General features: G+C 40.5%; 1 protein-coding gene across 1 annotated transcript; it reads left to right on the forward strand.

Moving 5' to 3' along the window:
- Nucleotides 1-293: 293 nt before the first annotated feature.
- Nucleotides 294-9,775, forward strand: LOC119886661 (pollen-specific leucine-rich repeat extensin-like protein 1). Its single transcript, XM_038697548.1, has 5 exons — nucleotides 294-789; nucleotides 3,389-3,477; nucleotides 5,963-6,053; nucleotides 6,869-8,792; nucleotides 8,899-9,775. The coding sequence occupies exons 1-5, from the start codon at nucleotides 711-713 to the stop codon at nucleotides 8,993-8,995; spliced, it is 2,280 nt and encodes a 759-aa protein (XP_038553476.1). The 5' UTR covers nucleotides 294-710; the 3' UTR covers nucleotides 8,996-9,775.
- Nucleotides 9,776-15,024: the final 5,249 nt, after the last annotated feature.

Consider the following 15,024-nt stretch of genomic DNA (forward strand, 5'->3'; position numbering starts at 1 on the left):
CACTTGAGTGAATGTACTTAGTTACTTTCCACCTGAATCACCTTGGACTTCTTGTTTTGAAAGGTGCTAAAGAAATAAAGTATAATAAAATGTAACTTTATTATGTTTTATTACACATATATCACATATACTCTAAGAGCAAAGGGGCATTTCCCATCAGCATCTTACTTCCTGTTGAAATCCAAAACACTGGTCCTCGGTGACTCACATAAAACAAAAGCCCATTTGGATTTTCATCAAGGTGTTGGTGGGTATTAGGCCTGATGTTTCTTCCAAGTGAAACCACTGCCACAGTCACAGTCAGCCCTGCCCTGCCAATAAGGCGGACCACAGCGCTGTGAAGTCTTTATGAGGATGACAGACTCATTTCGCGGCTCTCTAAGATGAGCAGTGAGAGCATAGTGAGCAACAGGAGCGGCTCAGGGAGTGCGCAGGTAAACGCAGGTGAGCTTTGTGCTGGGAGTGTATAAAAACAGGGAGGCACAGTGACAGGAGAGAAGGCGTGGTCGGCTCCATTTTCTCTGTCTGTCCCGAAAAGTTTCCATCAGATCACAGGAGTCAGGTTTACCTGGCGCGCGACGGTGCACCTGTCGCGAAATTCGAGAGTAGCTCACCTGCACGTTACCTCGGACTTACCTGTTGACCAAAATGCGTCAATAAGCTTGCCTCAACCAGCCCAGCCGTATCTACACATCCACTAACCAGCAAACATGAAGAAGGGAACGTTGAATTTCATGTCTCGGAAGAAGCCGTCTCTTTTTGACTCTAACATCAAAATTAAAGACATGGGTAAGTACCGTGTTTACAGGGCCTATAGGCTATAAAGGAGAGAATGTGTTAACATGAACGATTCACTGAGGAATAAATGACCTTTGTACCTGGTGTTGACATGAACAGAAGTCTGTAGGCTAAATGTTGATAATATGATCCTAAAAGACATCCTCACCAGCCTTTTAGTATTTTTGACATGTCCATATGAGCAGCAGGTGCTGTCAGGATAGTGAGTTCATCCGTGAAAAGCCTGTTCTCAAATGTCTCTTCTTGGGAAATCTGGGTGACCTTGCATAGTGTGGCTTCACAATGACCTGCCCTCTGTACAACACACATTGTGTTGCTGTAGTTTTTTTGTTGCCTTAACAATGCTTTAAGGAAATAACGGGATGTTGTTTAGGAGCTCAAGCCAAATGAGGAAATTGGTTTAATTGAATCTCTTCAGGATCCATTACTCTGTTATTAGAAAAATATTTTAAAAAGCTGCTTTCAGTGTGTTTGTTTGACCGATGTTTACTGTCCTGACCTGTTTAGACATAGGTTGAAATCCTTAATGTGAACAACAGTCAACTCTAATCTCAGATACACAACATAATGATATCTAGCGGTGGTTGCAAGTGAAATATCAGCGGAGGTGGCAGAAGCTCACTCTGTGGGGACTTGGCTTGGGAACTGGAGAGTTTCCAGTACAGACCAGTCATACAGAGTTTGGACCAGGGGCTAGAGAGATGCCAGTTCATCTAATGGGCACTGTCATGGTGCCCCTTGAGCAAGGCACCGAACCCCTACTGCTCTGGGCACCTGACTATGTGGCAGCCCCCTCACTCTGACACCTCTCCTGTATTCTGGTCCTGTGTGTATAAAATAACAGAGTGTAGAAATTTCTTCTTCTTCGCTATCCTGACAAAAGTATGAAGACCTGACTGGATGATACTGACCAAAATAAAAATCACATTACTTTTGTTGAAATACCTTGATATCAATACACTACTTTAGGGACTGGAACTTTAGTAATACTATAGGAACATATAATTGCACATATACATACTATTACAACTTAGCAAACTCCATCAGCTGAGAAAGACTGTGAGATGCGGTTCATAGATCTAGAAAAAGATAGTACGCAGACTATGAGTTGTTTTTTTTTGCCAAACTAAGAGGAAATGATGTTTAGTTTAGTTTAGTTTATTTGTTTAGCACGTTTGGTACAAGTCCAGAACAATGCAAGGAGGGAACGAAGCCAGACTAGGCTTGTACAGAGTTCCACTCCTTAATACATTATTCACTGTGCCTTTCACTCAGCTTAAACATTTAAATCATAAAGTTGGTTTGCTTAAAAGTAAAGCAGCCTTTAAACCAGGAAAAGACTTAAACTTAAAAGATAATACCATAATATTATCGTAACACTAATTCCTGACAATAGACTCATCTATCAGTTCACTGTTTAGCTTGACGTGACAATAGTTCCATTTAAGGAAGAGCAGGAAACAAGCTATGCAAAGCCACAAAATGAGAAAGAACATTTGTGTATTTAAATCAGGCAGGGGAACAATAAGGAAACTAATCATTTGGTTAGACTGGTTTAACACCACATGCAATTCTTTCTGTACTCGCTTGTACCGAGTTGAGCCCTCAGCTGTATTTGTTTTGGTGTGACACCATCATATGTTCAGTGCGTGAACATCACAGGGAAAACATAATACTTGTACTAATACTTGAGGAAAGGAAAATCACTTTGCCTTCCTTGTTTATTATGTCAAGCTCTTTCGTCACTCTTTGGTGATTCTTTCTTCAGCCCCTTTGGAAGGTGTTTCTGTAGAAGGCTGACAGAACATATGGACTAAATGCTTCTCAATGACACGTTTCTTTCATCGGCCACTTGAGACTTGAGATGACTAACGCTGGAATGAACAGTAAAGTAATGTACATTTCTGTTCTCCAGCCGACCTCAGTGACCTAAGATTATCAGTTAGTTTAGCAAAAGTTTTCTTTCAACTGTCTGTATTGGTTTGTAATTTTACATCTAAAGTTGGATGGGTATAAAATTAGTTACTGTGCCTTTATCTAAGTGCTCTTTCAACTCACCTTTCCCTTTTGGCCTAAGTCTAGAATAGCATTTCAATCATTTCAATTTGGGGATATGATTTAATATTGATTATTTAATGATTTAATATAACATTTATACGACCATAACTAAGCTTTCACTTAAACACCGTGGTGAAATATAAATAACAATTACTGTGAGGTCTTCACCTGCCCATAACAGTTTAGTTGTCACTAACAAAACTACCTGGAACAGGACATGGGATCACACAGTAGATAATTAGGTTGAGTGTCACCTACTAGGAGGCCACTGTGGTGCACACAGTATCTTGTTACCTGTACAATGACAGGAATGTACTAATCTTTACCTGAAAGAAGAACAATAGACAGTTGGACAGGTTAAAATGTGTTAAGTGTCTTCTTTCAAAGGTGAATTTAAAAATACTCGTCAGTGTTCATCTGCTTACACCAACCCTTTGAGCAGAAATTGAATGGCTGTAATCTTGAACTGAAACTTGCCATGCTAACAAAAGTTTCCCAGGTGATTCAAATATTTTTATTTTTATTTCCTCAGATGATGTGGAGCTGGTGCTGGAGTCATCAGCGATCCCAGAGTCAGGAACTGCCAGTGTGCGTGCCAGACCCACTGTCAAGCATCACGCTGTGAGTGGCTCTGTTAAGCTTCATGGTGCATACACCATGGATATTTACATTTACGCTCAGTTTCCAATATTGGAATAAGATAAGATATGCAAACTCTGTATCTAAAGAGCTGCAACGATGCAAATTAGATCATAAAGGAAGATTTTGTGTTTGACTGGCAGAGAGTGTGAATCTGAGTCAGCGTAAATAAGCAGAAAGCTGGACATGTATGAATTATTTATAATTTTGTCAGTTGAGTGTTTGCATTGGTTGAGTTTGGGGATGTTTGTGTCTGTTTGGTGAAAGTCACTAGGCACTAGTCACTATGTGAATGATAGCATTACTCACAATATGTTGTCTACAATAAAGATGGTTTCACCATCCAAGTGTATTAGATAGAGCTAAATCTGCAAAGAGTAAGCTATAAACAGTACAGTACTAAAATTAATTAACTGCATTCAGAGATGCTCTGCGGTTCATAGTATTTGAAACTGGAAATCTGAAATGAAGAAACTACTACAAAAAATAGCAAATTATAATGTACAGTTCCTACTTTTAATAGAAACAACCATACTTGTTTTGATAAAGCAGCACCAGTGGTGGAAAGTAACTATGTACATTTACTCAAGTAAAAGTTACTTAAAGCAGGTTTTGTTTACTTACAAAATTTCTAGTTGGGGTGCCTTATGTACAGTAAAACACTCGCGATTCTGCACCATAATAAGCTCTTTTGCTTTTAATAATCAAAGTACATTTAGCTGATAATACTTTAATTAAGTAGAATTTTGAATGCATTTAGTTGTGATGGAGTATTTTTACATTTACTTAAGCAAAAGATCCCAATACTTCCACCATTGTGTATTGCAACTGTAGATATTCCAATATAGTGCCTTATTGTCCTAACGCTAATGTGCAAAGTTTAAGTAGTTTAGCTGCCCATATGACTGTCAATCCTCCTATTATATCATCATGATACAGATTTAAATACGAAGCTCATCTCTACTGTGGTTCACACACCTAAGTGTTTGGGAGTGTTCTGTGAATGCATCTCTGGCATGCGTTGGGCGTGACACACCCAGCAGCACACCGGCAGGACAGCTCAGACTACTGTGACGGATAAAAGTGAGTCACAGCCCAGGGAACAAACAGATGAAAACAAATTGAATCATACGCCATCTTTACTGACACTCCCTGACTGTAGTGCAGTGTTCTTTCCAAGAAGCCACATGCGTGTCCTGTGATTATTAGCAAAGGGAGAGTTGTGTCATTGAAGGTATGATATCAGGCAGGAGTCCAACTTATTCTAATTGAAACTGAGACCTGTTTGACTTTTTTAGGGAAATGGCTTGTTGAGACATGAGAGCAGTTTTATTCTACGTATAAAAATGTTGTCAGTCTGTAATTTGAGTAGATGTATTACATGTAATAAAAGAAAGCTAAAAAACAGCTTTTCAAGATCCTAATTCATTACCAGCCTAATTAACTAGACTATTGTGATGCAGTGAAACTGATGTTAGCTTGTTGTCTCATTGCATTAGCAGATTACGAGCCTGCAGCACAGTAATGTCAAGAAGCACGGCAGTAAAAATATGTTTCAAAGGACAAATACCCTGTTAACTCTTATGGACTTATATTGTGTCAACACAGTCTGTGTTTATTTTTGGTGGCGTTTGGGCTGTAAAGAGAACAGAAAATCTCTCTCTCTCACACACACACACACACACACACACACACACACACACACACACACACACACACACACACACACACACACACATATTTGTTTCTCTATTCCCATGGGGACATTGCATAGACATAATGTATTCCCTAGCTCCTTACTCTAACCTTAACCATCACAACTATATGCCTAACCTTAACCCTTACCCTGACCACAACCTGAACCTCAACTTCAACTCTTAACCCTCAAAAAGCAGTCTCTATTAGTCTCGGTTAGTATGAATTCACGTTAAAGTCCCCACTGGGATATAAAAACATGAAACACACAAATAGACATACACACACTCACAAAACCACAGGTCTCTAAGTGAAACCCTGCAATTTTCCCAGCCAGGCCCACTTTAACTACTAAAAAATGTAACAGGTGTATCCTCTGATTCGCCAAGTGCTCCTCATGAGTGATATATGTTAAAGTTCAGTCATAGCAAAGAGTATCCTAAAAAAATGCACAATTTAGAGAGAGGCATCGCAAATTTGTGTGTTTTGTCACAGATTAGCAAGTTGTAGCAAAACGAACACATTTTATTATATTCACCACCTGCCAAAGTTCCTGTTAATACTAAGACCTAAGAGCCAATAAAATTATTTGGCTGCAACTGTTGGAACAAGGAACGTTGAGTGCTGCAATAGCTCAGAACTGGTTTGTTCACTCTGAGAACGAAAATTTAGTGTATCTTGAACAGGATGTAATTTTTCTCATGTTTACTGCTATTTTTGAACCATGTTTTGAAAATCAACAGTCTGATGGTGAATGTTTGTTTTCTCACAGTCCTCATCAGACAGTTTCCAAGGGTTTGCTGTCCCAACACCCAAAGTCCCCCTCCTCCCCCCTGTCAGTGGTACAAAGATCAACGGTTCAGGTGAGCACCTACCCGCCTCTAATATGTATTTAAGTTCAACATGGCAAACACCCAAATTCCATTATTTACACTCCAAAGGACCCATGTCATTTGCAGTGCGTTTACTCAGACTCAGTTGATGGAGCACGGCAATCATAATGTCTCCATAAAGGAATCCAAGGAAGGTTAAAATCAAGGGCAACTGAACTAGGTTGAAGATACATGAAGCGTATTCAGTCAGTCTTCAGCCTAGTCCAGTTGCTCTTGATTTCCTTGGATAACTATGACCTGGATAAGTGAGAACCTTCATAGACGTCTCCATAAAGGGTTGAAAATGCAGGTAAATGTTTGCCTAAGGAATTGTTCAATAACCCTCCTGCATGTGTCATACCAGCCATACCAGATAGAGGTGTATTTACAGAAAGGGAGTTTTAGCATTTATAAAAAAAAAAGTGGACATCAATAATTTCTAAAACCCCCCAAATCACATTACCATCTTACTTCTTTATCAGGCTTTTAATCCAGATTTAATTGATTCTTTATGACCGATGTAGTTATTTTTTCTTTTTAAGATATCTGCTTTTATTGCTATTGTGACATTGTTCATGCACCTAATCAGATAATCTAGGAATTTTATTGTATTTTACGATCTTATTGACTTTTCACTTGAATTGACTTCTGAAAGATTTCTCACATAGTTCTGAATACTTCTACAGTATGTAAATGTTTGAAACATGGGAAAGCAACACATGTTAAATATTGTAAAGGCTTCCGCTTCCCAGTGTTCAACAGCACTGAACTTTCTCTGAGTTATTCTCTCTCTTCTTTTTTCATAGTTGGTGAAGAACATTTGTCCAATGGATCGGTTATATCTGTGCCTGACCTCATGGAAGGGGAAATATTTGTTCCTCCTCCTCCCTCTATGGCACCTCCACCCCCTCCAGGGACTTTTATCCCTCTTCCACCAGACTTCATGGGTGACCTGAACAGTCTAGACCTGGCAAACCTTCAGCCACCTTCCATGCCCGCTCCAAAACCCCCTTCACATCACCTTCACTCAGTGGATGAGGAAAACTTAACCTTCTTAAAACCGCCACCAATGGCTCCGCCAAAGCCTCCGTCTACTTGCTCTAGTGGCTCTGTATCATCCTTACCCATTTCTAGTCCACAACCTGTCAAAGTTCCTGAGCGTCCAATACTTTCCCAGACCCCTGTTTTAAGGGAACACAAGACACCACCTCAAAAGCCCATTAGACTGTCCTCTATCTCCTATCCTGACTCCCCACCACAGACTCCTGCCCCACCTCCCACCATGCAGACACTGTCCACCTTCAATCCCCAAAACACAGCAAGGCTTTACAGTGTTCCTAAGACCTCAATTCTCAGCGGGTATGAGGATCGCGACCCAATACCCAAGCAGATGTTGCTTCTGGAAGATTCTGGGTCTGTCAAATCTGCGCCAGTGCTTGTTCAGGTGAAATCCCCTAAAGTGGCTACACCATCTAAACCAGTTTCCAAAGATGTACAGGAGCCAAAGGAGAACTTACAAATTACCCAACTCTCTCAATCACCCCTGCCTGAGCCAAACAAGAAGGCTAAGACAGGGACAGTCTCAGCACCGCCAGAAATAGACAAACCTCTCCAGGTTCCACATAAGATGTCACCACAGCTTCAGACAATGAATGGTGCTTGGGTGGATTCAGAGCCCAGCAAGGAAAAACTTGAAGGATCTCCAAGTCAAAATCGCAAATTCAGTCCGTTATTAGATCGTAAACTACGCAACCTGAAGAGCGACATAAATGGGGCACGAGAGGGACCTGCAACTTCCCCGCTGGCTCTTTTACTGGCAGCTAAAGAAAGAGATAAACATAAATCGACTCCTTCTTTGTCACGGGAAAACAGTGCCAAGAACAATGAGCAGCTTAGTGCACGCATTCTCCCAAGTGACACGAATCCCAATTCATTTATTGTCACCCCTATGTCCAGCTCCTTCTCTTCTCCAACATCTCAAGAAAAAATACAGGAGAGTCCAAAGTTTGTCAATTCAGTTATTCAGACTCCAGAAAAATCCAGCAGTCCTGCACTGGTCAAAGTTCCATCTACCAGTCCAGCTCTCAATAGGATGGCTGCACCCCAAAGTGCAACACACCAGGCTGAGCAGAAACAAAATGCCAAGCAAAGCTCCTCAAAGTCTCAATCGGCACAGCATGAGGATATTAAAGAGGAGTTAAGTGTGCCATTACTCCCTCCACCACCAGAATTTGATGATTTAGATGAGTTTATGGAGCCCCCTCCTTCCATCCCACCACCTGACCCTCCCATGAAAAAGGCACCAATGCCAACTGTGAGCTCTCTCCCTACAGCTCAAGTTCCACCTCCTCCTCCAAAGCCTAAACCCCCAGCCGCTCCGAAACTTCCACCTCCTGACATTGATGTCAAACCAAAGGTACAAGTCCAGACAAAACCCAAAGTGGTCCCCTCTCAGCTACCAGACACTCTATCACCAAGTCAGGCTACGCTCCTGAGCATCTTACAAAAGAAGATGTTGGAAATGGACAACAAAATGGCCCCAGTTAAGGAGGCAGGGACCAGCTCCGATGACTGGGGCGGCCCCTTGTCTGATGAGGACAAAAAAATCCCTGTTGTCCCCAAAACCACACCACAGAGCAAGAACAAAGCCGCAACCCTGGACATGAAGGAGCTGGAGGATAAACTGGTTAGGAAAAAACAGGAGACCTCCTCAGTCAAGGTTCCCAGCAGGTAAGACTCCCAGTGCTCAAATATGACACCTTCACTTTTTGAGACAATGATCCCAGTGTTTAGTTACATTTTTCACTCATAATCATGCATGTTGTCTTCCTTTCAGCAATGGACTGCGGTCAAAACATCAGTACGGTATGACCTTTACAGTTCGCCCTGGAACCAAACAGCCTATTACTCTCGTTAGTAAAGGGGATTCTTGAGGTGTTAAATGAGATAGGTGTCCTTCTGTTTAGCACACATTGCATGTGATTGGACAACGTAGTTTTGCATCAGAATGAATTTTTACATAGGGGGAAAAAACTGTTTTTATATTTTATTTTTGAAGCATTACAGTAAACCCTTTTTTGAAAGTTTTTTTTAGATGCTGGTTTATACATTGAGGTATGTTTCCTTTTTAACTAAAGCTTTTAATCAATCTCAATGCCACATGGGTAATATTTAAAGGAAAAGAAAATTCTATTCATATATAATGAATGAGTATGATGTGTATGCCGGATGAAAATTAATCTACATTATTCAGTATTCTGTAAAGTCCATAACAGATCTGTAATCTTGACTGTAAAATACAATAATGTACAATGTTGGTTCATGCTGTAATTACATGTCCCATAACTGTTACATGTACATTATGTAGGTCCGTTGCAACAAAGCCAACTGTTAGTTCAGAGATGTGCCAGAGTGTGTTGATCTCTCAGAAGGATTGCTTCTCATATTTATTGATGTGGGAAATGTTTTGCGTGTGTGCTGAATTGTGTCGATGTAGCTACACTCATGTTTTTATGCTGTACATATCAGTTTGCATAAGATTAAAATAGAACTTAGATATTGTAAGATGTAGTTTTATGTACATGTTAAGGTTGTATAATCACAATATTTAAAATATTAGTCTTTAAGCAGAGTTGTTTATCTACAACAAATGTTTTGTAACAACTCCCTAACTGAAAAAATAAATCCAAGCACTAATTGCATGTTTAAATAAATGTCTTTGAGATGTTGTTTTTTCTTGCGTACAGTATTAAACTTTTGTGTTAGTATCAAGACGTCTTTGATGTGCATATGAAGAAGAATGGACAGCTGCACTGTATTTTATATAATACAGTGGAGTAAAGAGTAGGGAAGCACCAACATAAAGATTTAATCAGCAATAATCTCAAATAATATTTGATATAGCCTGTTATTCAAGCTCTTTCAAGATTCAGATGTTATAGTCTCAGTATTAAAACCCTTTGTAAAATCAACCACATCTAGTAAGAAATGGTTTAATAATTCTATATATATATCTATTTCTAATCAATAATAATCTACAGATCTGTTACTCTGTTGAACTGTGTTATGTCTACAGATACTTGATCTTCTACATGTAAAGTTGATTTACCATGACCTTAACTATGAAGATACATCATGTATTGAGATATTTTGAAACGGAATCTGTATTATTTCTGTTTCTGTATTACAAGAAATGACCAGGGTTCCTACACATTTTCCATTTCAAAATTCCACATCTTTCCAGACTTCTAGCTAGATATTTATTATTACTAGGTAGTCTATAAATTAGGTAGGGATGGTTTCCGTAGGCTGAAAATATATTTCCTTAACAACTACATCAATGCACAAGTGATATATGTATATGCAATTTAAAGATACTGCCGCATTGTCTTTCAAACTAATTTGGTCATGGGTGTCCGCTTTGGTTTATAGGGTACTTAGGGCAGAGCTGTGTTGCAGGCTCTGACATACTGGCATAGAAACAGCTCTGTCTGTCTGAAGGTTGGACCGTCCTATGCGCTCACTACGCAGGGGCATGCAAACTGAAGAAGATCCTAGCTCACTCTACTGTCAGTGTTTGATAAGAGGAGAAAGAGGGACTTTTTGTCAGGTAAAGGCCTGATGGCACTCATTATTTTAAAACAATTGGAGTATCTGTCTCTCAGTCAAGGGTTAGTTACAAAATAGAAAGCAATTGATTCACATTGACTATGTAAATGTTGATGAGCGGGGCAGACTGGGCAATATGGATGCACATAGTACTGCACATTCAGCCAAGTCATAGATTGAATAGTATTTTACATTTGAAAATATATGAAAGTAAACATGGGGGAACCAGTTTGAATGGGCTGTGCTTAGGTCTGTCAGTAGAGTAGATGCCAGCCAGTACAAGCACAGAATCCAACCCTTTAGCCAGTAGCCTACAAGCATCCAGTATCAGCCAGTACTAGTCGAGACCCAGTACAGACGTCTTTAGCAAGTCACACAGACCCGGGTCAAATACAGGCAGCCTCAGTCAGTACGTGCACAGCCAGAGATGTACAGCCAGCTCAGACCCTAATGGAACAGCTGCTTCTCCACCAGATTGGACCCCAGACTTAACAGGCTTTATAAGGTGGAGTATGCAGAGTTCCATTCAAACCAGCATTGGATTTTTCTTTCCCCAAAGACAAGGTTAAGCTTTCCATTTAGGCATATTAAAGAGACAGATTGTTTTAAACGAGGGAGGATTGTATTGAGAGCACTGTGGTATCAGGTGTGACTGTGTAGCAATGGCAACTTGTTTACATGGCTCACAGTCAGGTAGGAGGGCCAGGACAGCTCTGGGCTCCAGCAACATCTGATACTAAGCCTAACACCTAGAAAATAGAAAAAGTCTGGTAGAGGCACGTGTGGCATATCAGTGAAGGGTTGAGTGAAGATGATGCCGGAGACCTAACGCATATTCCTTGATGCTGTCTGATAGAAAGGCTATATCCAGAAGGAAAGAGAGTGACCATTCCTTCTGCAGCCTGTGTGTCATTATTGCAAGTACATGTTGATTTTATTGTGAAATATGGAGGCTTACATAGCTAAAGTGTAATGTTAACTACCACGTTAATATGACGTAGGCCTAGCCTAATTTTGTTTTCAGGAGTGTAGGCCACATTTCAGGTTCGAGACTGGAGTCCAGTTCGTTTTGAGCAAAATTGTATATGAAACAGATAATAGTTCTAATGCTGCCTGCAGAGGTGGTGTAACAACGTAACAATGCTTCAAATATAAATAATGTTTTTCAATTAAACACTCTTCAACCAAGATCGGCACAGAAAAATAACGTTTAATGTGGTTAAAACAGGAAAGTCAGAAAATCGATATGCATTGATGAATTAATAAATTAGTTTTTTGTTTTTTCTTACAGTATATGTTGTCCACGGCTACTCTGTCTAAAAAAGATTCACCTTCAGTGTTTGAAATCCCTGTAGCATCTGAAGGCAGTAGGACTGATGTGTTGATAAATTCGCGGTCTCCGGGAAGTGCCGCACCAGAGCCCAGTGCCATTACGCACGGCCGTTGGATATTGAGGACTCGGGATTTTATTTGAAGACCAGTCAAGACCATAACTTTGGGAATATCAATAAATTGCTTTTGCATTTGTTAACATCCTAACTTTGATTGGAAGTAAAACTCATTGCTTCAAATGCAATCAATAACCCTAATTAAACGACTGTCACCCCTTCCCGCGATGCTTACATTGATTTCAGCTCTTAGTGTTTGTATGTGGGTGATTTAATGGGAAAGTGGATCTTTCAGATCACTTTGAGAAGTACCTATGATCTCGTTCCACATGTTATTTCGTGCCATGCAATGCAGGGAACTGGTCTTGGTCTTGACTACACCACTAAGTACATATTACACAATAAAATTTATTTAAATAATGACACACAGGCTGCTGAACGATCAATCTCTTTCTCTCTCTCTGTGGACAAATATAGCCTTCCTAGGAGACTGCATGAAGGGATTAGTGTTAGGTGTCCCGGCATAGTGCTTCAATCAACCTTGTACTGATAAGCCACACGTGCCTCTGAATGAAACTAGAAATGTTAGGTGTAATGTCATTCGTTGCTTGATAGTGCAGAGTACTTGTTTACTGTATAAGGTTTGGATCGTACCACGCCATACTGACCTACAGTGGGTACGGAAAGTATTCAGACCCCTTTAAATTTTTCACTTTGTTTCATTGCAGCCATTTTCCAAAAAGTTCATTTTATTTCTCAGTAATGTACACTCAGCACCCCATCTTGACAGAAAAAAAACCAAACAGAAATGTAGACATTTTTGCAAATTTATTAAAAAAGAAAAACTGAAATATCACATGGTCATAAGTATTCAGACCCTTTGCTCAGTATTTAGTAGAAGCACCCTTTTGATCTAATACAGCCATGAGTCGTTTTGGGAAAGATGCAACAAGTTTTTCACATCTGGATTTGGGTATCCTCTGCCATTCCTCCTTGCAGATCCTCTCCAGTTCTGTCAGGTTGGATGGTAAACGTTGGTGGACAGCCATTTTCAGGTCTCTCCAGAGACGCTCAATTGGGTTTAAGTCAGGGCTCTGGCTGGGCCATTCAAGAACAGCCACGGAGTTGTTGTGAAGCCACTCCGTTATTTTAGCGGTGTGCTTAGGGTCATTGTCTTGTTGGAAGGTAAACCTCCGGCCCAGTCTGAGGTCCAGAGCACTCGAAAAGGTTTTCGTCCAGGATATCCCTGTACTTGGCCGCATTCATCTTTCCCTCGATTGCAACCAGTCGTCCTGTCCCTGCAGCTGAAAAACACCCCCACAGCATGATGCTGCCACCACCATGCTTCACTGTTGAGACTGTATTGGACAGGTGATGAGCAGTGCCTGGTTTTCTCCACACATACCGCTTTGAATTAAGGCCAAAAAGTTCTATCTTGGTCTCATCAGACCAGAGGATCTTATTTATCACCATCTTGGAGTCCTTCAGGTGTTTTTTAGCAAACTCCATGCGGGCTTTCATGTGTCTTGCACTGAGGAGAGGCTTCCGTCGGGCCACTCTGCCATAAAGCCCCGACTGGTGGATTGCTGCAGTGATGGTTGACTTACTACAACTTTCTCCCATCTCCCGACTGCATCTCTGGAGCTCAGCCACAGTGACCTTTGGGTTCTTCTTTACCTCTCTCACCAAGGCTCTTCTCCCCCGATAGCTCAGTTTGGCCGGACGGCCAGCTCTAGGAAGGGTTCTGGTCGTCCCAAACGTCTTCCATTTGAGGATTATGGAGGCCACTGTGCTCTTAGGAACCTTAAGTGCAGCAGAAATTTTTTTGTAACCTTGGCCAGATCTGTGCCTTGCCACAATTCTGTCTCTGAGCTCTTCAGGCAGTTCCTTTGACCTCATGATTCTCATTTGCTCTGACATGCACTGTGAGCTGTAAGGTCTTATATAGACAGGTGTGTGGCTTTCCTAATCAAGTCCAATCAGTATAATCAAACACAGCTGGACTCAAATGAAGGTGTAGAACCATCTCAAGGATGATCAGAAGAAATAGACAGCACCTGAGTTAAATATGAGTGTCACGGCAAAGGGTCTGAATACTTATGACCATGTGATATTTCAGTTTTTCTTTTTTAATAAATTTGCAAAAGATTTCTACATTTCTGTTTTTTTCTGTCAAGATGGGGTGCTGAGTGTACATTACTGAGAAATAAAATGAACTTTTTTGATTTTTGGAAAATGGCTGCAATGAAACAAAGAGTGAAAAATTTAAAGGGGTCTGAATACTTTCCGTACCCACTGTACTTCTTGTCTGGCTTTCTCGCCCTGGCCCACGCGGTGGTAAACATTTTGGCTGCGCTGGCTTCCTGCTCCAAACGCCATGAAACACACTCTGCTTGTATCATCAATTTATTTTTAGGAAATTTGAAATGTCTATTTTAGAAAAGAGAATAGGGGAAATGGTCTGTAAACACATTTTTTCCATACTTATCCAGACTTTGAAAATACAAATCAAATTGCATACTTCTTCATACTATGAAGGAATCCTAATAGACAATGTTCCTGAACTCCTGCATAATGAGCTAAAGGTGGTTGGTACTTCTTTGATGATATTAATGATTAAAAGTTACAAACACTTAACTTAAAAAAAAAAGAGAAAGCAAGATTATGAAAAAATAACATTCCGTTATTGTGGGCTTGAGTGTTCAATTGCCTCAGTGCTTTGTCTGAATTTCCATAGATAATGGCTTGTAAAAATAGTTTTAAGGTATCTAAGTACAGTCTACGTCAGCCCACAGATTAGCCACACCAGACCTTTGCAAACCACTCATCTTGTTAACTTCTGAGCCAACGTCCTCACTTGTTAAACATGAACAAATAACCCACTGTCCTCTTTTGACCCAGCCTGCCTCAGTCACACTCACGCCCAGTACTTAAGTTTCTTCCTAAAGCAGTTGTTGGCATTTAAT

Source organism: Micropterus salmoides, unplaced genomic scaffold (genome assembly GCF_014851395.1).
Source record: "Micropterus salmoides isolate LMB-PRFRI ecotype aquatic unplaced genomic scaffold, ASM1485139v1 Ms_hic_scaffold_4, whole genome shotgun sequence".
Taxonomy (NCBI): domain Eukaryota; kingdom Metazoa; phylum Chordata; class Actinopteri; order Centrarchiformes; family Centrarchidae; genus Micropterus; species Micropterus salmoides.